At 48.9% G+C, this 23068-nt stretch overlaps 1 protein-coding gene across 2 annotated transcripts in view; it reads right to left on the bottom strand.

Annotated features, from left to right (window-relative positions):
* Nucleotides 1-5493: 5493 nt before the first annotated feature.
* SNTA1 (syntrophin alpha 1) overlaps nucleotides 5494-23068 on the bottom strand; it is a 29494-nt gene continuing 11919 nt past the window's right edge. Inside the window, exons 3-8 of one of the 2 annotated variants that reach the window (XM_047771303.1) lie at nucleotides 16635-16839; nucleotides 10030-10237; nucleotides 9757-9887; nucleotides 7098-7294; nucleotides 6206-6393; nucleotides 5494-5760 (exon numbers count right to left, since the gene is read on the bottom strand). In XM_047771303.1, coding sequence (XP_047627259.1) covers nucleotides 5719-5760; nucleotides 6206-6393; nucleotides 7098-7294; nucleotides 9757-9887; nucleotides 10030-10237; nucleotides 16635-16839 — 971 coding nt within the window. In that variant the 3' untranslated portion in view covers nucleotides 5494-5718. Of the gene's footprint in view, nucleotides 6125-6205; nucleotides 6394-7097; nucleotides 7295-9756; nucleotides 9888-10029; nucleotides 10238-16634; nucleotides 16840-23068 lie in introns of both variants that reach the window. The other variant, XM_047771302.1, reaches the window with a different exon arrangement.

Genomic DNA, 23068 nt, shown 5'->3' with positions numbered 1-23068 from the left:
ACTGAGCCAGGCCAGGGATCTAACCCAAGTCCTCATGGATACTAGTCCAGTTCATTACTGCTGAGCCACTACAGGAACTCCGACTACTGGGAAATTTTTAATTATGTGGCTCATTTTCTATTTCTATTGCATACTGCTGTGTTATGGGTTAAAGCATGAACTCCCCCTGGAGTTACAGACCCCTACTTCCCCTGCCTACCAGGTACATCCCCTTGAGTGCCTATCGACCATCTCTAAATTAATACAAAACTCTAATTTCTCACACACATCCTCATGCAAAACCTGTGCCTGCCCAGTCTTGCCCATCTCAATAAATGACCCAAACATCCTCCCAGTTGCAGTAGAAGAACCTGAGTCATTTTTGTTCCCTCTCCCTCAGCCTCTGCACTCAGTCTATCTGCAAGTTCTGTCAACTCTATTTCTAAAATATCTCAAATCTGGAGTTCCCATCATGGCTCAATGGTTAACAAACCCGACTAGCATCCATGAGGATGAAGGTTCAATCCCGTGCCTCTCTCAGTGGGTTAAGGATCCGGCATTGCCGTAAGCTGTGGTGTAGGTCACAGACATGGCTCAGATCCCATGTTGCCGTGGCTGTGGTATAGGCTAGCAGCTATAGCTCTGATTCGACCCCTAGCCTGAGAACCTCCATATGCCATGGGTGCAGCCCTAAAAAAGACAAAAGACAAAAACATAAAAATAAAATATCTCAAACCTTTCCACTTCCCATTCTCCCACTCTTCCCCTTCTGCAACTCCAGCCCAGGCCACCATCATCTCCTCACAAACAGTTGCAATAAGGGAGTTCCCACTGTGGCTCAGCTAGTTAAGAACTCTACAGAGTATCCATGAGGATGTGCTTCAATCCCTGACTCTGCTTAGTGGATTAAGGATCCCGTGCTGCCACAAGATGTAGCAGAGCAGCCCAGATCCAGCATTGCTGTGGTTGTGGCATGGGCCAGCAGCAGATTGGACCCCTAGTCTGGGAACTTCTATAAGCTGCAGGTGCAGCCATAAAAAGAAGAAACAAAGAAACAATTGGAATGGCCTGCTGGCTCCTTGCTTCCCCCTTAACCTAGTCTTCTACAGACTATTGCCCACACAGCACCTGAGAGAGTTTATTTGGTTTTTTGTTTTATTAGATCATATCACTCTTCTGGTGAAAACTCCCTGTGGCTTGCCATTACCTTTGCAACAAAATCCAAATGTTCTACTGTGTCCTAGAACCTGCACGATCTGGTTACTGTTTACTTTTACTTCTCCAACCTACTTATTTCCTTACTACTTACTTCTCCTAGCATGTTCCCTCCAGAACTACACTTCAACTACATAATTTTATTTTGCTCCTTTATTACCCCAGGCATATGTTTATCTCAGAGCCTTTGTATTTAACTATTCTCTTTCTGGAATATTCCCCCAAATTGTTTCAAGGATGATTCCTTAATCCTCCAAGTCTCAACTTAAGTATCAACTCTTCAGAGAAGCCTTCTCTGACCACCTCATATAAACTGTTCCCATCACTATCACAGCACTTTTTCCACAATATTCATCACTATTCAAAATGATGGCAGTATTTACTTGCCATTGACTATGCCATAGACTTTTAGCTCCCTAAGAGCAGGGATACATTCTGTTTTGTCCACTGAAATATTGCCAGGATCTAGCACAACATCTGATCCATTGAAGGGTTTAATAAATGCTTGTTGAACAAACAAATGATTGCTTCATGTCTTAGTTTGGGTTCCCCAAAAGCAGACCTTAAGAAAAAAAATGAGTGCAGGCAGGTGATCTTAGGAGACACAGATGAGGTAGTCAAGGAATGAGACAGGGAAGAGGAGACAAACACTAAAGAGTGTGTTATCAAGCCAGTTACTGCAGCAGGCATGGGGCGGGGGGCTCTAGGAAACAGTGCAAAACACATACCTCAGATTTATTACACCCAAAGGGAAAGGAAGCTGAAGTACTTATATACTGGCAGACATGATGGGGCTATACTCCTACCTGTGTTAATTCCTCAGCACTTCTGCTCTGCCTATACAGGGAGGGCTGTGGTTTGGGAGAAAGCCCTCTACCAATAAGATGCAGACACTGGCCCCAGGACTCTGAATTTCTCAGGTTCTGGTGTCCTGACAATCCCTGCTACCACTGACCTCTTTGACGCCTTATTAGAACACTGAGGTTATTATTGGCCCATTTTACATGTGAGAAAACTGAAAATATAAAAAGGTCATCATGTGCTGAAGCTGCCACAACTAGTGCATGGCAGAACTGGATCCACCTAGAGGCCAGTCTGATCTCAAAGCCCTAATCTTACCACTGACTGACCAATCAAACTGGCTGGGTTCACATCAAGGCTCTGACGCTTACCATGTTAGCCATGGCCAAGTTAGTCAACCCCGCTGACTTCCAGTTTCTTTACATGTAAAATGGATGCTGCATGAAAAATACACTGCATTGAAGGTAGGAGTGTGGGGAGACAAATCAACAGAACACTTGGGAGGTAGTGGCAGTTGACCAGAGATTGTGGAGTCCTGGACCAATGTGGTCTCTTGGGGCAGTTGCTGTGGCCACTGAGATTGGGGTTGTTTTTGTCCACAGCATTATTGCAGCAGGTGTTTAGCATGTTCCTTTGAATGGACATCAACTTCAGGTCTCCTCCTGAGAGAAACCTCCCTTCACCCCCAGAGCAGGTCAGGTCCCCACTGGCCTCTCCAGTACCTCTATGCATCTATCCAATCAGAGCCACCCATTTGACTGTGAGAGCTTCTGTTGAATTTCTTTTCCCTGTGCACGGGGACCTGACAGTCCTGCTCCTAGCAAATCAATGCCTGACCCCAAGGATTAGCACAGAGTAGGCATGCACTAGACTATCTTGAATGAACAGTGAATTGACAGATGAATGAGCAGACTGAGGTGGGCAAAGCTGGAATATCTCTGCTTACCTGCATTTTCCCCAGGTTTCTAGAATGAGCTCTGGCTCTGGTTTCTTACATGGCTTCAGGTGGGTCTCATTTTCCTCTTGTGAGCCTCAGAACTGCTTAATCTAAGAACATAGCCACTAATCACATGTGGTTATTGAGCACATGATATGCAGGGTGTATGAATGAGGAACTGAAGTCAATTCCATTTGCAATCATTTTAATTTAAAAACTGATACTCAAATCAGTTATTGGAAAACTTTAGTACGTTTAGAAAAACTTAGGTGAATCCACTTTTTCAACTGTAAATTTTCTTTTTAAATTATAGTTAATTTACAATGTTCTGTCAATTTCTGCTATACAGCAAAATGACCCAGTCATATATATGTATATGTATGTATGTATGTATGTGTGTATGTGTATGTATGTATATATGTATATATATATAGTTTTTCTCATATTTTCTCATATTATCATGTTCTATCACAAGTGATTGGATATAGTTCCCTGTGCTACACAGCAGGACTTTGTTGCTTATACATTCTAAATGTAATAGTTTGCATCTACTAACCCCAAACTTTCCTTTTTTTTTTTTGTTTTTTTGGGGGGGCACGCCTGCGGCATATGGAGGTTCCCAGGCTAAGGGTCGAATCAGAGCTGTAGCCACTGGCCTATGCCACAGCCACAGCAATGCAGGATCCAAGCCACGTCTTCGACCCACACCACAGCTCGTGACAACACCGGATCCTTAACCCGCTGAGTGAGGCCAGGGATTGAAACTGCATCCTCATGGATGCTAGTCAGATTCATTTCCACTGAGCCACAATGGGAACTCCCCAAACTTTCATTTTCAACTGTAAATTTTACTAAATCTAAATTCCAATCAAAGATTTCCAATGAAAATCCATAATCTGAATAGAGACGTGCTATAAATATAAAATATACACCAGATTTTGAAGACTTAATATGAGAAAAAGTGTAAAACATTTCATTAATAGATGTTTATATTATGTGTTAAAGTGATAATGTTTTAGATCTATTAGGTTAAATAAAGTATATTATTTAAATTATTTTCATCTTTTTTTTTTTACTTTCAAAAATGTGGCTACTAGAAAATTGGTAATTACATATGTGGCTTGCACTATATTTCTAGTGGATAGTGCACGAGCAGAAGGTCTCTAAGATGAAAAAAGAGCTCTGAAGTCAGAAAAAAACCCGTTGTTTGTTTTGTTTTTTTTCTTGCCATGCCCATGGCACATGGAAGTTCCCAGACCAGAGATCAAACCACGCCACTGCAGTGACAACACCTTAACCCACTGGGCCACAAGAGAACTCCTAGACAGACTAGTCTGAAGTCAACCTCAGACATTTCATAGCTGTGTGACTTTGGGCAAGTCATTCTCCCCCTCTGAGCCCCAATTTCCTTACCTGTGAAATGGAGATTGCTGTGCCTACCATGCAAGTGTGTGGTGAGGATCCAATGAGGAAATATATACGCAGTGCCTAGCCAGTAGCAGGCACTCTCTAAATGTGAACTGTCATTACTGTTGTCACTGTGATTTTCCAGACAATGTAAGCAAGTAGGACTTACATGCAGCCAGCCTGGTATAGCTTCCCTCAAAAACGTTCCACAAAACACACACTAAACATCCCTTCTTCCTCAGGAAAGGGGTCAGAGGCTCTCTAGGATGGTTTTTATTTAATTTTTCTGTGTTTTTCTTTTTCAGCCACATCCACAGCATGTGGAAGTTCCAAGGCCAGAAATCGAATCCAAGCCAAGCTGCAACCTATGCCACAGCTTCAACAATGCCAGCTCCTTAACCCATTGTGCCAGGCTGGAGACCCAACTGGCGCCTCCACAGAGACAAGCAGGATCATTAATCCCCTGTGCCCACAGCGGGAACTCCTTTATGATGGTTTTTAAATAGGTTCATAAATTCTTTGACATTCTTTTCTTCAAGAGGTGGAGACCAATTCCCCTCCCCTGGAGCATGGGCTGGGATTAGTGACTCACTTCTCATGAACAGAATAAAGTAAAAGTGACAGCATGTGACATCCACGACTAGGTGATAAAAGGCGCTGTGCATTCGTCTTGGTTCTCTCTTCTGTGTCATTCGCTCTGGGGGAAGCCAGATGCCTTGTTATAAGCACACTCGAGCAGCCCTATGGTCAGGCCCATGGAGTGAGGAACTAGTGCTTCCTGCCAACAGCCAAGGGTCAGGAATATTAGAAAGAGATCCCCTAGCCCCAGGCAAGCCTTTAGATGAGGGCAGCCCCAGCTGACACCTTAACCATAGCCTCATGAAAGACCCTGAGACAAGATCAACCCACCTTAGCCCCTTCTCAAATTCCTAATCCACAGAACTTGCAAGATAATACATGTTTATTGTTTTAAACTGCTAAATTTAGGGGTAATTTGTCAGGCCATTGTAGATAATCAATAGATTCTTTGGCCCTGTGGTTAAAGGTCTGCTCTACTTAGGGAAAGAGGCTCCAATCCTGGGTCTGGTCCATCTTGGGACTACAGGGGCCACCACATGATCCACAGGCCAAGACACAAACCACAGACACTGGGCCAGGCTCCCTGTGTGCTCACAGGCTGTTTATTTACCCAAGAGTAAGGGGGAAAGAGAAGATGAAGAGAAAAACCAGACGCCCCACGGTGGTGGAGCTGAGGGGAGAGATGAACGGGAAGGTTCCTCTTCCTCTTGCCATAGACCCGGGGGAACTCCAGCTTCGGTGGGGGGGTCTCTGAGGACAGCTTAGGGGCCCCAAGAAGGCCGGGCAGTTGTTGGCTGGGGTCAGGATCCCCACAGGGGCAGGTCCCAGGCTCGGAATGGCTTCTGTGTACAAAAAAATACCTCTCCACAAAAGGCACTGGTGGGGGGTGGGGGGGTAGCAGAGAGGCTACCCCATCATGGGCAGGATCCACTGTGTCCTGAGTCTGGGTCCCAGTCCCCAAGACTATCCCAAGCCTCCCTTGGGGGCTGGGTCTCTGCATCCTTGCTCCTTTCCTCTCCCTTCCCTCGGCCCAGTGGTAAGCAGGCAATCCGAGGGCCATGTCAGGCCCCGTGGTGAACACCCCATCTTCAGGGCTAATGCGTCTGACAACCTCTAGGCCAGGAGCCCCAGGCGGGTGACTTTGGCTGAGAGGAAGGAGTGGATGATGAAGACCATCGTTTTGGGGCACGAATGCAGGTCCAGCTGCTGCAGGGTGGGTGGAGAGAAGGGTCAGGAGCCCCAGCCAGCCCAGCCTCCAGAACAGAGCCCCCATCCCCCTCCACTCACAATTTCTCCTTCAGGGCCCCCGAAGTCCAGGAAAAGGAGACTGGCACCATCGTCAGAAGACATCTGCAGCTTCTCAAAGGGCTGTCGGAGCAGTACAGCTCGGGCCGCACCTGGCTCAGCCGCCCACAGTGTGAAGCCTTTGTCAATATGCACCGAGAGGCTGCAGGGCCGGCCGTTCCACGTGCAGGCTGCGGGGAGGGCAAGGACACAGGGAGGGCATGTGGGCATGCGCAGAACGGCATCTCAGAGACCACAAAAGTGGGGCTTGCATGCCGCCGGCGGGTGGGAGGCTCACTGTCTGTCGTGCCATTTGTACACCCACCCTGTAGAGCATCACTCTCACTCTAAAATACAGAAGGATGTGCGGGCAGAAAATCTGTAGCCCATGTTCAGTCCCACTTCCAACAGGACCAAAGGTGGAAGAGGGAGCGTCAACTCTGCCAGGGACAGGAGGACCACTCCCGATAAAGGCATCGGCAGACGCACCAAGCATGGCCTTCAGAGACCTTAGACGCCTGTAGACTCGCCCAGTTAAATGTGAATCTGACATAAGCAATGGTGAATGTGGACATACTTATACTAAACAATTATTTGTTATTTACCTGAAATTCAAATCTAAGGGGGTGTCCTATATTTTTTCTGGCAAGCCTACTCCAACTACCATCTCTCATATCCTCACCATCGGAGTCACAAAGCCAGGACAAGAAAACCCCCATGAGAAAAGAGGCTCACTACCTAGCAGGGCACCTGTACATCCAAAACAGAGGGCCCTCAGAGACCCCAAATCCCACTCTCTATCCCCCTCCTAAAGCACCCTAAAGAAGGCAGCTGAATGCCCCTGGGGATAAGAGACTCACTGCCAAAAAGGCACTCCCAGATCCACCCAGCCCACCTGTAGACACCTCCTGCACACCCTCAGCGGCCCGGTGACAGCCATCCACCAGCTGGCGGGTCCAGGCAGCCAGCTCCTGCGGTGACTCCACGCTGAACAGGTGAGTGTCCACACCGTGGCGCGTGCCCGTGCGCAGGGCAAAAGAGAGCTCTGCATCGTAGGGCACCGAGCCCTTGGCGGGGCCTGAGTGCACCAGCCTGGGGGCAGGGGGCAGAGGGCCAGGCATGAGGCCTCAGGCAGTGGGGAAGCAGTTCTGAGCCAAGGGGGTGGTAACCTGGGAAGAGACCCTGCGACTCCTTCCCCACCTAATGGGGGACCAGGACTTTCAGACGGCCACTGATTGCGTCACATGAGATATCTCCTGCCACCCTCTCCCTCACTCCCTGGGCTCCAGCTGTACTGGTGTCTTCAAGCACACTTCCACCCCAGTGCCTTTGCACACACTGTGACCTCTGCCTGGCACACGATTCCCTGATTACCTGCATTGCTTACTCCCTCACTTCCTTCGGTCCTTTGCTCAAATGCCATCTCCTCTGAGAAGACTTCCCTGACCCCTCTGACTCAAACAGCACCCCTTCCTGTCATTCACTAACCTTATCTTTCTTGATAGTATCAGAAATTATAATTATTTTTATTGTTTCAGCTGACTTTTATTTTCAGGGCCACACCATGGCATATGTTACTTCCCAGGCCAGGGGTCAAATCGAAGCTGCAGGCTCTGGCCTATGCCACAGCCACAGCAATGCCAGATCCAAGCCACATCTGAGACCTATGCCACAGCTTGCAACAATGCTGGATCCCTAACCCACTGAGTGAGGCCAGGGATCCAACCTGCATCCTCACAGACACTATATCGGGTTCTTACCCCACTGAGCCACAACAGGAACTCCTGTTTCAGGTGACTTTTTTTTTTTTGTCTTTTTGTCTTATTGCTATTTCTTTGGGCTGCTCCTGTGGCATATGGAGGTTCCCAGGCTAGGGGTCCAATCGGAGCTGTAGCCGCCGGCCTACGCCAGAGCCACAGCAACTCGGGATCCGAGCCGCGGCTGCAACCTACACCACAGCTCACGGCAACGCCGGATCGTTAACCCACTGAGCAAGGGCAGAGACCGAACCCGCAACCTCATGGTTCCTAGTCGGATTCGTTAACCACTGCACCATGACAGGAACTTCTCAGGTGACTTTTGATAGTCTTTTTCTCTAGAATACTATCTAAGGTACAGAATGTTGTCTAATTTTTACCACTATATTCCCAGCAACTAAAACAATACCAGGCATATACTAAGTGCTCAGTAAACATGTGTGGCCTGAATTAATGAGTCACTTGATTAGGTAGACAGACCATCCATGACTGCCTATCCCTAGTGGGCGGCGGGTTCCTGACACATGCACCAGAGCCCAGCCCGGGGTGAGAAGACATGAACAACAAGGGTCCGGACTCTACTGGCTGACTCCTACTTGCTGTGCAACTTGGGCAGCTCACTGCCCCTCTCTGGGCAGCAGACCCCAGAGTTCTGGCCCTTAACCCTCTTTGCCCCTCATTTCACATACTTTCTCTCATAGTTTCAGTTCCCCTTTAGAGCCGCTTCTGATACTCAGTCCCCCACTTTCCAGCCCTAAGCTATAGATCCACAAGTCCCCAAGTTTCCTAACCAAGCTCCCTACCTGTCCCCCACACACTTTGGACTAACTCACCTTCTTGTGCCAACCCCCTCCCTTTGTACACCACCCACAGCCCCACAGCCCACTCAGCACAAGCTCCCAACCTCACGTTTCTCCATTTATCCGGACACCTCCCGCACCCTTCCCATCTGGCAAGTCCTAAGCCCAGTTAATTTTACCAGCCCTGTGTTTTCCAATGCAAATGCGGCCTTTCTTCTCCATCTGTTGCCTCCACCCACCTCCACCCTCTCTCCAGTGTAAGTGCAGCAGCCTCCCAGCTTCCATCCCCTCCTCCAGGGCATCTTCCACGTGGCAGCCACAGGGATTCTTTTTAAACACAACCTGAGCCACCTCACTCCCAGGCTAAAACTCCTCAAGTCTGCCCCAGCTTTTAAGATAAGGCTAACATTCCTTAACCAGGCAACAGAAGCTCTGCAAGATCAGGCCCCGCCACCCTTCTTTCCATTTCCTACACAGATTTCACACACTGGTTATAGGACATGTATAGCTCCAGGAGCATGCACTGGCCCTTTGTGCCTCTGCACCTTGGACTATGCTGTCCCCTCTATGTGAGGTGCTTTTTCACCCTTTCTTAAATAGCAAACATCTACTCATTCGCCAAAGTCCAGCTCCAGTGTCACCTTCTGCCTGAAGCCTACCCCACCAGGCCAGGTAGAGTCAAGTGGTCCCTACAACTCTGGTCAAAGCTGTTCCTGGGTCAGTCTGCCTCTCAGGCTGGGTACCCCCTGAGGGCAGAGACCATGGGGGTCAGCTATGCAGCACAAAATTGGGCGGAGTAGGTGACAACGAATGCGTGACTGGCAGGAACTCACATCCTTCTGTTCAGAATTCCCATTTCACAGATGAGGAAACCAGGGCCCAGACAGGGCAGAGACTCAGGGCAGAATGGGGCTGGAGTCCCCAGCTTCTGACGTCCATCTAGAGCCTCACCCCCAAGCTCTGGGTGGGACACACACTCTTGCCTGTCGGAGGATACCTGGTGGTGATGAGCGGGGCGGTGCGGGCCGGCCGGCTCAGGGCCTCACGGGTCTGGGGGAGACAGTTGTAGAGGAGCAGCTCCTTTTCAGTCAGCAGGGCCAAGGTGGGTGCTGTACCCCCACTGGGCAGCTGCAGGGGGCAAGGCAGCAGTGAGGAGGGATAGGGAGGGGAGACATCAGAGGGACAGGGTGGGGTGAGACAGGGAGGGGCAAAGGGATTGGGGTCAGCTCCAGGAGAAGGGAGGAAAGGATAAGTTCAGGCCAGCTGGCACCTGCTCAGTCAGCCAGCCTATCTGCTTGATGTCCTGGCTCCCGGCTGTGCCGGTGGCTGACATCAGCGCCTGCAGCTCGTCCTTGACCCGGGGCACCAGAGCGTTGACCTGGGCTTGGATGGCAGCTGCCCATGACTTCGCGCTAGCCTCGTCCTTGGCCCTCAGGAATAGCATGTCTTGGCCATCTGCTGAACAGATCTCCAGATACCTGCAGGCACAAATGAGGTAGAGGGGAGGGCCTGTCCACTGGGCTGCAGCTGCCCAGCCCCGAAATCTGGCCTGAACAACCGCATCTACTGAAAAACCAGAAGAAACCACAGGGGAGGAGTTTCCACTGTGGCTCAGTGGTAACAAACCCAACTAGTATCCATGAGGACTTGGGTTCCATCCCTGGCCTTGCTCAGAGGGTTAAGGATCCAGCGTTGCCATGAGCTATGGTGTAGGTCACAGATGTGGCTTGGATCCCGTGTTGCTATGGCTGTGGCTGTGGCCAGCAGCTACAGCTCCAATTTAACCCCTAGCCTGGGAACTTCCATAAGCTGCAGCTATGGCCCTTAAAAAAAAGAAAGAAAGAAAAAGAAACCACAGGGGATGTCCATGAGAAGACCAGGAATGAGACACTCATGGTGGAGCCTCATGGGTCTCATCTGTCTTATTTAAGGATAAGAGACTATCACACACACACACACTCGCACACACACACAGAGGGATACACACACAAACACAGACACACATTCAAACACGTGTGACAGGGGACAAAATTACCACTATGTGAGGATTCATGATTTTGCCCTGTTCTCCTGGTTTCCAAAGAGAAGGATTGTCCTGCTGGGCCAGCTCCCAGCTTCTTTGTGGCACAGAACCAAAGTAATGCCCTAAGCAGGGGGTAAAAACACAGAACCTACAAAGGCTTGCTAGGCTGAGACGATCTACATAAGAGCTGGAGGGGAGCTCCTCTGTAGCTCAATGGGTTAAGGATCCAGCCTCTGAGCTTCTGTGGCTTGGATCACTGCTGTGGAGTAGGTTGAATCCCTGGCCTAGGAACTTCCACATGCCATGGGTGTGGCCAAAATAAATTTAAAAAAAAAATAGCTAGAGGAATGGAGTAGGGAGCAGGCCAGGAGGACAAAAAGCCATGGAGGCGAGTGTGGGGGGAAGGTTTCAGGGAGATACAAAAGGAGTTAGCAACACAGAGAAACTTGAAAATGTTCCATGGGGTATAAAAGATTCGCTCCCCTTTGGCTTTTCTGTAACCAGTGAGGTGGGGCACACAACACCCATTCCAAACCCTTCACCTCCCCCTTCCTCTCCTGCAGAGCTTCCTGTAGCTGAGGGTGGCCATTGACCCAGCTCTGACCAACCAGATAGAGAGAAGTCTCTGGGGAGGGTGTCCCTTCCCAGATGAAGAGGAAAGTATTGCTAGCTGTGAGAGTTAGTTTCTAAAATCCATCCCTCCCAACACACACACGGTGACCTCTCCCATCAAGAAGTGAAGCCTAGTCCCCATGCCATACAGTGGCGGGGGGGGAAGAAATGTGTTGGGGCTGGAGTTCCTGTCATGGCTCAGTGATTAATGAATCCGACTAGGAACCTTGAGGTTGCAGGTTCGATCCCTGGCCTTGCTCAGTGAGTTAAGGCTCCGGCATTGCCGTGAGCTGTGGTGTAGGTCGCAGACATACCTCAGATCCCGCGTTGCTGTGGCTCTGGCGTAGGCCAGCAGCTACAGCTGATTTGACCCCTAGCCTGGGAACCTCCATATGCCGCGGGAGCGGCCCAAGAAATGCCAAAAAGATTTTTTAAAAAAGAAGAAAGAAAGAAATGTGTTGAGGAAGTAACAACAACAAAAAAAAATTTTTTTAATGTAACAGGAGTTCCCGTCGTGGCGCAGTGGTTAACGAATCCGACTAGGAACCATGAGGTTGCGGGTTCGGTCCCTGCCCTTGCTCAGTGGGTTAACGATCCGGCGTTGCTGTGAGCTGTGGTGCAGGTTGCAGCCGCGGCTCGGATCCCGAGTTGCTGTGGCTCTGGCGTAGGCCAGTGGCTACAGCTCTGATTCAACCCCTAGCCTGGGAACCTCCATATGCCGCGGGAGCGGCCCAAAGAAATAGCAAAAAAGACAAAAAATAAATAAATAAATAAAAGTTTAAAAAAAAAAGTAACAAAAAGAGCACAAACTTGGATGGCAATGAGCCTGATATAATAAATAAATAAAATTAAAAACCTAGAGTCTATTATTTCAGAAAAAAATAAAGGATCTCAATGGCAAACAAACAAACAAAAAAAAAAACGTGAAGCTTAGGAGGTCCTATTGCGGCACAGCAGAAACAAGTCCGACTAGGAACCATGAGGTTGCAGGTTCAATCCCTGGCCTTGCTCAGTGGGTTAAGGATCCAGCATTGCCGTGAGCTGTGATGTAGCTTGCACACGCGGCTCAGATCTGATGTTGCCATGGCTGTGATGTAGGCTGGCAGCTATAGCTCCGATTGGACCCCTGGCTTGGGAACCTCATATGCCTTGGGTACGGCCCTAAAAAGCCAAAAAAAAAAAAAAGTGAAGCTTAAGGAATTCCTGCCATGACGCAATGGGTTAAGAATCTAACTGCAGTGGCTAGGGTCCCTGCAGAAGCGTAGGTGTGATCCCCCAGCTGGTTCAACTCCCAGCCTGGTGCAGTGGCTTAAAGGATCTGGCATTGCCACAGCTGAGGCTTGGATTCAGTCCCTGGCCTGGGAACTTCCACATACTGCAGGTACAGCGATTAAAAAAAAAAAGGGAGTTCCCGTTGTGGCGAAGCGGAAACAAATCCGACTAGGAACCATGAGGTTGCAGGTTCAATCCCAGGCCTTGCTCAGTAGGTTAGGGATCCAGCATTGCCGTAAGCAGCGGTGTAGCTCACAGATGCAGCTCAGATCTGGCGTTGCTGTGGCTGTGGTGTAGAGTGGCAGCTGTAGCTCCAATTCGACCCCTAGCCTGGGAACCTCCATATGCCACAAGTGCAGCCCTAAAAAGACAAAAAAAAGAAGTGAAGCTTATTTCTCCTCTACTTGACCTTGTGATGTGGTTTCACAAATAAAATGTGGCAGAAATGCCATTCCAAAATCCATCATGAAATCCACCTATCCTGAGAGGAAAAAAAGCCAACCACATGGAAAGGCCATATGGAAAGAAGAATGTATCACCAGGCCCTAGCTGTTCCAATCATCCCAGCTGAGGCAGCAGACATGTGAGTGAAGCAGCCTGCTTGGACTTCCGGCTCCAGCACATACCACATAGAACGGAAGAACTAGCCAAGGCCAGCCCAGATTACAGAATTGTGAGAAATAATAAACTGTTATCTTCTAAGCCACTAAATTTTAGGATGGCTCGTTAAGCAGCAATAGAACAAAAAAACTTTGTCCTCTGCCTTCTGCCTGCCTGGAATATGGCTATTTTTTTTAGGGCTGCGCCCAAGACATGTGGAGATTCCCAGGCTAGGGATCTAATCGGAGCTACAGCTGCCGGCCTACATCACAGCCACAGCACCTCGGGATCCGAGCCATGTCTGCAACCTACACCATAGCTCACAGGAACGCCGGATCCTTAACCCACCAAGCGAGGCCAGGGATCGAACCCACAACCTCATGGTTCCTAGTCAGATTCATTTCTGCTGCACCATGATGGGAACTCCAGATTGTGTTCTTTTGACTGGATATTGTATTGATACGGAACCCAGTTATATTCAAGTTACACCTGTGTGCACAGGTTAAGCACATGTACACACATATGAATATTAACACAAATTGACACCCCTGTCCATGCAAATACTCACATATACACACAAACACTTGCATTTACATGCTATCTACATGTACACACACAGAAATACATGTAGGAGTTCCCATCGTGGCTCAATGACTAACGAATCCAACTAGGAACCATGAGGTTGCAGGTCCCATCCCTGGCCTCGCTCAGTGGGTTAAGGAACCAGCGTTGCCGTGAGCTGTAGTGTAGGTTGCAGAACGTGGCTCAGATCCCACGTTGCTGTGCCTCTGGTGTAGGCTGGTGGCTACAGCTCCAATTAGACTCCTAGCCTGGGAACCTCCATATGCTGAGGGTGTGGCCCGAGCAAAGACAAAAAGACAAAAAGAAAAAAAGAAAAGAAAAGAAATACATGTACACACAAGCTTTGGGTAATGTCTGGGATCAGGATGGGGCCCACAATTAACCTAAAGTTCCAGAAGTTCCTGCTGTGGCTCAAGAGGATTGGTGGCATCTCTGCAGCACCAGGATGCAGGTTGGATCCCTGGCCCGGCACAGAGGGTTACAAGGATCCAGCACTGCCACAGCAATAGCATAGGTTGCAATTCTGGCTAGGATCTAATCCCTAGTCCATAAACTCTGTATGCCACAAGGCAGCCAATAAATAAATAAATAAATAAATAAATGTTTTATCTTTTTAGGGACACACCCTTGACATATGGAGGTTCCCAGGTTAGGGGCTCAATAGGAGCTATAGCCGCCGACCTACACCACAGCTCACAGCAACACTGGATCCTTAACCCACTGAGTGAGGCCAGGGATTGAACCCGCGTCCTCACGGATGCTAGTTGGGTTTGTTAACTGCTGAGCCACGACAGGAACTCTTAAATAAAAATTTTTAAGAATTAAGTTCTAAGAGTGGAGTTCCCACTATGGTGTAGTGGGTTAAGAATTCGACTGCAGGAGTTCCCGTCGTGGTGCAGTAGTTAACGAATCCAACTAGGAACCATGAGGTTGCAGGTTCGATCCCTGCCCTTGCTCAGTGGGTTAACGATCCGGCGTTGCTGTGAGCTGTGGTGTAGGTCGCAGACGTGGCTCGGATCCTGCGTTGCTGTGGCTCTGGCGTAGGCCGGTGGCTACAGCTCCAATTAGACCCCTAGCCTGGGAACCTCCATATGCCACGGGAGCGGCCCAAGAAATGGCAAAAAAAAGATTCTACTGCAGCACCTTGGGTCACTGCAGAGGTGCAGGTTCAATCCCTGGCCCAGGCAGTGGGTTAGCAGTGGGTTAAGGAGCTGGGAGCTGTGGTGTAGGTTGCAGCTGAGGCTCAGATTCAATCCCCAGCCCAGGAACTGCCATATGCCACAGATGCGGTCATTTTAAAAAAAGGCCCCGGAGTTCCCGTCGTGGCGCAGTGGTTAACGAATCCGACTAGGAACCATGAGGTTGCGGGTTCGGTCCCTGCCCTTGCTCAGTGGGTTGACGATCCGGGGTTGCCGTGAGCTGTGGTGTAGGTTGCAGACGCGGCTTGGATCCCGCGTTGCTGTGGCTCTGGCGTAGGCCGGAGGGTACAGCTCCGATTCAACCCCTAGCCTGGGAACCTCCATATGCTGCGGGAGCGGGGCAAGAAATAGCAACAACAACAACAACAACAACAAAAAAGACAAAAGAAAAAAAAAAAAAAGGCCCCTTCGGTGAAACACTTATAAGCGACCTGTGAATCACCAGATCTTGCCTCGTGGAGGCAGGCTGCAGCTAAGGCATCAAATAGGGCCAGGAAATTTGGATGCTGAACATTAATTAGCCCTCTAGGCCAATACTGAGCATTTGCCCAACTGAACCTCAGCTGTAACTAGAACCTACAGCACAAGCCATTTATGCCCACACCATATATATGGACTGCACACCCAATAGTGCACACCCCTTTTGATCAACTGAACTCCATTCAACCACCACCATCACTCAGGCACCTGAAGCTTCTGAGGTAGAGAGGGCTACCTGGAATGAGACAAGTTCCATCCCTTCCTGGTTATGTGATCTTGGGCAGGTTACTTCCTCTCTCTGTCCTCATCTATAAAATGGGGATAAAATAAAAGGACTTTGCTCATAGGCTTGCTATGAGTTAAATTGTGCATGATAAATACTTGTAATATTGATTATCAATCTTATCAGCAGTGAATCTTATCATCAGGGCTGTTCAGATGTGAAAGATGGTAACCTGCCTTGGCCCTGAAGTGAATGTTACATCTCAGAACCTCGAGACTTGAGGGGATCACTGAGACCAATTTTTTTTTTTTCTCTTTTTAGGGCTACACTTGTGGCATATAGAAGTTCCCAGGCTAGGGGTTGAATTGGAGCTATCAATGCCAGCCTACACCACAGCCACGGAAACAAGGGATCTGAGCCATGTCTGCAACCTACACCACAGCTCCCAGCAATGCCAGATCCCTAACCCACTGATGTGAGGCCAGGGATCAAACCCAAGTCCTCATGAATACCAGTTGAGTTCGTAACCTGCTGAGCCACAATGGGAACTCCCTCCAGTATTCTCATTTCACAAAGAGGACTCATCTAAAGGTCAGTACAGTAGGAAAGGAGACTGATTCAAGGAGAACCAAGACTGGAATCCAGGGCTCCTCCACAGACCAAGTTTCTTCTCAAACATGAACTTCCCAGAGGAAGGAGAGAGAAGCAAAGCCCACCATCATCCCCGTAACTTCACTCTTACAGCCACTCAACAAACATTTCTTAAGCACCTACTACATTCTGGCATGGTGCTTGTCATTTGCAACACAGGGGAAATTTTCCTTTGGCCCCACCAAACTAACATGAGGGCATGTCTCTCTGAGTTGCCCCTACAGGAGGCTTACCTGGTCTCCAGGTCAGTAGGGGTGCACCTCCTTGAGACATATGCCATCTTCAAGGACACGTGTTTGGCATCACTCAGGTCCCGGGGTAGGGGGCCAGGGGAGGAAGGCTGCCGCTGTAGGGGTGAGGCAGGAGGCGAGTCCCAGCCAACTGAGGTCCCACTGGCAGAGTTCTTGAAATATGGTGAGACCTCCTTCATGTACTTGACTGGTTAGGGGACAGGTCAGCAGTTACCACTATGACATGGGCTCCCATATAGCACACATCACAATTATCACTAATTCATTAAGAGTTTAATTTATGTCCATTATCACTATCCTCCTCTATGCCAAAATCTCTGACAAGGCAGCATGGATGCATGCCAACAAAATTCTGGATGCATGCCACTAGTCACATGTAGTTACTGAGCACTTGAAATCTGCTCAATCAGAGTTCCCGTTGTAGCTCAGCAGTAATGAACCCAACTAGTATCCATGAGGACTCAGGTTCAATCCCTGGCCTTATTCAGTGGGTTAAGGATCCGGTGTTGCCACGAGCTATGGTGTAGGCTGCAGACATGATTCAGATCTGATGTTGCTATGGCTGTGGCATAGGCTGGCAGCTGCAGCTCCAATTCAACTCCTACCCTGGGAACCTCCACATGCTGCGTGTGCAGCAAGCAAGCAAGCAAGCAAGCAAGAGAGAGAGAAAGAAAAGAAGGAAGGAAAGAAGGAAGAAAGGGGGAAGGGAAGAAGGAAGGAAGGGAGGAAGGAAGAAAGAATGAAAAAAAGGTGCTCAATAGCTAGTACAAATGAGGCACCGAATATTTTATTCATTTCCTCTGCGCAACTGACCTATAAAGTCATTATCAGACATGTGATCCTGCCCTCCTGGCTATGCTAGCTGGATCAGGGTTCAACACCTAACACCTTAGGCTACCCAAATTGAGACTGCTGAGGGATCCTTAATTGGTGTCTTGAAAAAAACCTGAATGCTCTGGGGGCAACCACCTTCTGCTGTAAGAACAGAGAAGAGGAGAGAGTTGATATGTCAGAAGAGAAATTTAGTGGAGATGCATGTTGAGAGGCAGAGGGAAAACTCTGCCAGACATCTGCTAAAGTTCTGCTTTCTCACACTTCTTCTTTAGAAAGCCAGGATACCATCCTAACAGGAGTTATGATATTTACAACCAAGAGCCTTGACTGGAGGCTGGATTCCACGCCTTTCTAGAAAAGGAAGATCTCACTAACAACGGCAGCTAGAAGAGAAAAGCAACATGATAACAGGGTTGATCTGAGAAGAGCTTGGTGGGAGTAGAGGTTCAGAGACAAAAGTCAATTTTCTTGAGCACCTACTATGTGCCAGGTATTGACTGGCCTCAGATATGACTGGGGTGGTAAACATATGACACTTACGCTACCACTTCTTTACCCCTTGTTCAAGATAGACATCACGAATCAACCACAGTATTCTATGGCAGCCGTTATCAATCAATTAAAGCCAATTGATAATAAAACAAACATTTGGTCATTCTTGCTCTATCAATTAGTTGAGCTTGGCTGCAAATAATGGAATATATGATAACAGTGCCATAAGCAATAAAGATATTTATGATTTTTGGAGTTCCTACTGTGGCACAAGTCAGCAGTGCCTCCGGAGCACAGGAACACAGGTTTGATCCCTGGCCTGGCACAGTGGGTTAAGGATCCGGCATTGCTGCAGCTGTAGGTCACTGCAGCTCGGATCTGATTCATAGCGTGTGAGCCAGCAAGCTCATACGCTTGAGGGCAGCCAAAAAAAAAAGAAAAAGAAAAACAAAGATTTTTATGATTTCATGTAACAAGAAGTCTAGAGGAAGGCAATTTCAGGATTGGTTCAGTGGCTCAATGACATTGGATCCTGGGTAGGCCTCTCCGCCCTGCCCTGATGAGCGTAGGTTGGCTGCTGCAGACTCAAGCCAATCTTTCCTTTTTTTTGGGGGGGGGGGCTGGGTAAGGAAGACTTTATTCAAGATTATTTCTATTAGAGGAGAGAGATTGGGCTCAACTCAAATTCAACAAGGACAGGGGGATTTATGGCCAAGAGGCAGTGAGAGGCCAGTGGAAGGAAAGTTCCTAAGAGACTTTAAAGGCAGGGGATTGAGGAAACGACAGGCCAAAGGGCCTAGATACTGCTTGAGAGGGGGGATGAGGAACCTTATCAGATATTGAGGGTAATCAGAGATCGGGGGGTCAGGGGGGTGACTTAGCAAGATCTTTGCTGAGACTGGGCTGGGTGGGCCTAAGACAGGACCAGGGCCCAGTGGGAACAAGGTCCCAGAGGAGGCTGACTTTGGTCTTGTCACCTACAGCAGGTCTGAGATCCTGGATATCTGTCCTAACGCACTTTGCAGTGCAAAGTACCTTTTGATTTCTAAAATGTTTAAGTACTGTGAGGTCTCCTTTAGGGCTAGCCGGTATCTTTGGGACCTGCCTCCTTTCCTTATGTCCTGAGAGGGAAGGGGTCAGTACAAGTCCTTTCAGCTCTTTAACTCTTTGTAACCTGGGGCAGTTAAGGGATCATCACTGCTGACCCTCGGGGCTGGTGGCTAGCCAATCATTCCTTACATTAAAAAACCCAAAGCAGGAAAGGAGAACAAAGACAGGCAGAAAAAGGTTTGGTCTCACACCTCTATCTTATCAGAGAGATAAATATTTCCATGAAGGCTTATATCTCATTGGCCCAACCAGGGTGCATGCCCATTTCTAGTACAATCATTAGTAACAGGGAAGAGTCATGATTGATTTAGATCAATCACAACTCAGCCTCTAGGGCTGAGCATATTTCCACCCAGTAAATCAGGTTCTGTTTGCATAGAAAAAGGGGAAATGGTCGGTGGGCAGGCAACCAACAGTGTCTGCCACATCTGTCCTGACATCTAGACTATTCCCAATTCTGATGACCAGCAGCCTCCTCATCTCTAGAATGAGCTACGAGGAATTCAGTACCTCAAGGTGGTTAAAAGACTTGCCCAAGCATTGGTCTCTCTTCCCTCAGCCAGGCCGTCCCCTCTGCTGCCCTACCAAAGGGTGCTTATGCCTGCGAGCCCTTGGGCAGCCTCTCTTCCCCTCCTCTCAGCCACCCCTAGACCCACAGCCATCTGGCTTGCTAGCCACCTGATGTCTGCAGTCAAGGCCCAGTCAGTATGCTCTGCCTGTGAGTAGACAGGCCAGGAAGGTGTGGGGAAGTTCTTGGCCCAGGTCCCTGGAAGAACCAGATAAGAAGTTATTTCTGTCATAGGAGACTGCTCCTGAGGCTCAGATAGAATCCAAGGCAAATAGGGGTGAAAGTGAGAGGGAGTTACAAGCCCTACTGGGGTTGGAAGAGAAGTTAAATTGAAAATAAGAGCAAGTTTAATGGGGGTTTTAGGGTTTAGTCTTTGTTTTTTGGGGTTTTTTTTGGGGGGGGAGGGGTAGACAGAGAATTAAGCCTGAATCTGAAGTTTTGGAACTGAGGTTAAAAATTATTCATCCTCAGAGTTCCCATTGTGGCTTAGCAGTAATGAATCCAACTAGCATCCATGAGGATATGAGTTCAATCCCTGGATTCACTCAGTGGGTTAAGGATCTGGTGTTACCATAAGCTTCAGTGTAGGTTGCAGAGGCAGCTCAGATCTGGCATTGCTGTGGCTGTGGCATAGACCAGAAGCTACAGCTCTGATTGGCCCCCTAGCCTGGGAACTTCCACATGCCTTGGGTGCAGGCCTGAAAAAGCAAAAAAAAAAAAAAAATTACTCATCCTCATCAATACAGCAATGACTTTCCCCAGGATGATGTCTCAAGGGGTGATGAAATAGGACACATCACAGCCTACCTGACAGCCAAACCATTCCTACTCCTTTTCTCCTTGCTAACAGAACATAACAGGCTGGGCTTCTCCCCAACCCAGCAGGAGATTCTTGATTGGTCAAAGCAAATCATGATCACCCAATTTCTCTTGTTTGTGACTGGCTTAGAAAGGGGCAAATGATTCAATTCAGTCCAACAAGCTCTGAGGGAAAGTATACTCCCTTCCTCTCCTTTTCTTTAGCTTTTAAAAGCTGCTGGGAGTGGGGAGTTGGTCCTGGGTTCTCTTTGAACAGTGCTGAGATCCACACATTGAGGATGGTGAGACTTTAAATTAATCTACCCTAGAGCCATGCTGACTTCAGGTACTCTGGAAAAAAACACATTTTCTTCAATGTTAAACCTCTCTGGGAGTTCCCTTCATGGCTCAGTAGTTAACGAACCCAACCAGGATCAATGAGGATAAGGGTTCAATCCCTGGCCTTGCTCAGTGGGTAAAGGATCCCGCGTTGCCGTGAGCTGTGGTATAGATCACAGATGCGGCTTGGATCCGGCATTGCTGTTGCTGTGGTGTAGGCTGATAGCTGTAGCTCTGATGAGACCCCTAGCCTGGGAACTTCCCTATGCTATGAGTGTGGCCCTAAAAAAGAAAAGAAAAAAAAAAATCTCTCTGAATTGGGTTCTTGTTACTTAGACAAAAGCATCCTAACATAGCACTGACCCACCCTCACTCCTTCTCAGGATGCAACTGATATATCTCCCTACTATGACAAGCCATGTACCTCCCCTGCTCAAAGCCCTGCTCTGTCTCCCTGTAACCTTCACCCAACATCAAGGCTCTCCAGGTACCTGGGCACTGCCTACTTTGTGGCTCTGCCACATCCCTAAGCTCACCCTCTAACCCAATCATATTGACCTCCTCAGAGCTCTCAGAAGCTGTGGGAGCTTCTGAATACCTTTGAAAATGAAGATCCCCTTGCAGCAAATGCCCTTAGTACAGGATTAGGAGACACGCACTGTGCATGTGTGTGTCTGCAGCAGGTGGAATTTCCCGGGCCAGAGATCAAACCTGCACTTCAGCTGCAACCTGCACCCCAGCTGCAGCAATGCCAGGAATTTCCAAGGCACTATTAAATTTGAATTCCAGCTCTGCCTGGTGGTATGACCATGGACAAGGCCATTCACCTCTCTAGCCCTCAATCCACTAGTTGATAAAAGGGGAGTAACAATGTCTACCTCAGAGAGACTTAGAATTCAATGAGATGATTTAAAACATGCGACACAGGTTCTGCTCACACTTCTTAGCCTCTATGGTGATTTTATGTGCTGGGCTGTCTCTCTCACTAAAATGGGAGCTGAGAGGGGTCAGAAACAGGGCTTGATTCAAATCTGGAGTCAGTGTTCAGTGAGTGGAGAAATGAACGCCAGGGCAGGACAGGTTCATTCAGCAGGAGGAAGAAGGTGCCAGAGCCCAGAAGTCGGCTCAGCCGCCCCTCGAGGAAACCTTCCCAGGTGCTCACTCTGGACCCCTCCTCCCTATACCCATCACCTCTGCCTCCCCCTTGATCCCAGTCCCTTATGTATATGTGTGGGAGTCTGTGTACCCCACCAGGCTGTGAGAGCAGGGACCTCCACTGACTTGTCTCCAGATCCCCAGAATTCAGCAGGTTTGCCTATGCTCAGCAAATGAACATTTGTCAGCTTTGAAGCCAGAGGAACTGCTAGAGACCCTAGGCACCCAGGGAAGTCCCAGAAGTGGGTCCTCCTTCTCCTTTCACACAGGATCATACCATAAATGGACAGCACACCCGCTGGTGTTCAAAACAGGGCTTGCATTTCACAAACCAATCAGCCTGTCCCAGGGTGGGGGTGGGGTGCTGGGGGCACCCAGAGCGTGGCCATAAATAGCTCTGAGGCCTCCTCCCTGCTCTGATTTCTGCCTGAGTCACCCACCCAGGCAGGGCATGGCTGCCCAAAGGCGGTGGCCTAGAGAACTGAGGGCAGGACCATGGCCAGCATTCCTGAGACTCCAAGGACAGAGCCAGCTGCTGTCCACACCCTCCCCAGCCAAACCTCTGGCCCAGGAGCCTGGTAACACAGTGATACGTGGGCCCTTTCTCCTCAGGGATGCTGAAACAGTCACACACACACACAGAGGATACCCTGCCCCTTCCAGAGGCCCTGATTCCCAACTCTGCCGAGGAGAGGAGCCAGCCCTGACTCCAGGGGGCCAGGAATAGATTCCACTAGAAACACAAGGAACAGAGACAAAGCAGGACCATTTGCCTGGCCCAGGACAAATGGGAAGGAACATATGTGTTGCAGAGAGAAGGGCTTACATCTGCTTCGGATCAACAGTGTCCCCGGTACTTAACCCAGTGCTCAGCAGATGTTTGTGGCTGAATGTCTTGGCTTTGAGTCTTAGCTGAAGCCTGTCCTCTAAGCTCAAGCTGTTCCTGATCTATTCAGTGGGTGGTCACTTACTTGCCTCTGCCTAAAATTACTATCCATTTGCTCACCCGTCTACCGTCTCTCCCCCCTAACCAAAACATCGGTTCTGTGAGGGCGGGGAACCCATTGTATCCCCAGCATCTGAATAGGACCTGACCTGTACCAGGTAATCAGTAAATAAT

This window comes from Phacochoerus africanus, chromosome 3 (genome assembly GCF_016906955.1).
Source record: "Phacochoerus africanus isolate WHEZ1 chromosome 3, ROS_Pafr_v1, whole genome shotgun sequence".
Classification (NCBI taxonomy): domain Eukaryota; kingdom Metazoa; phylum Chordata; class Mammalia; order Artiodactyla; family Suidae; genus Phacochoerus; species Phacochoerus africanus.
This window is presented reverse-complemented; position numbering and strand designations above follow the sequence as displayed.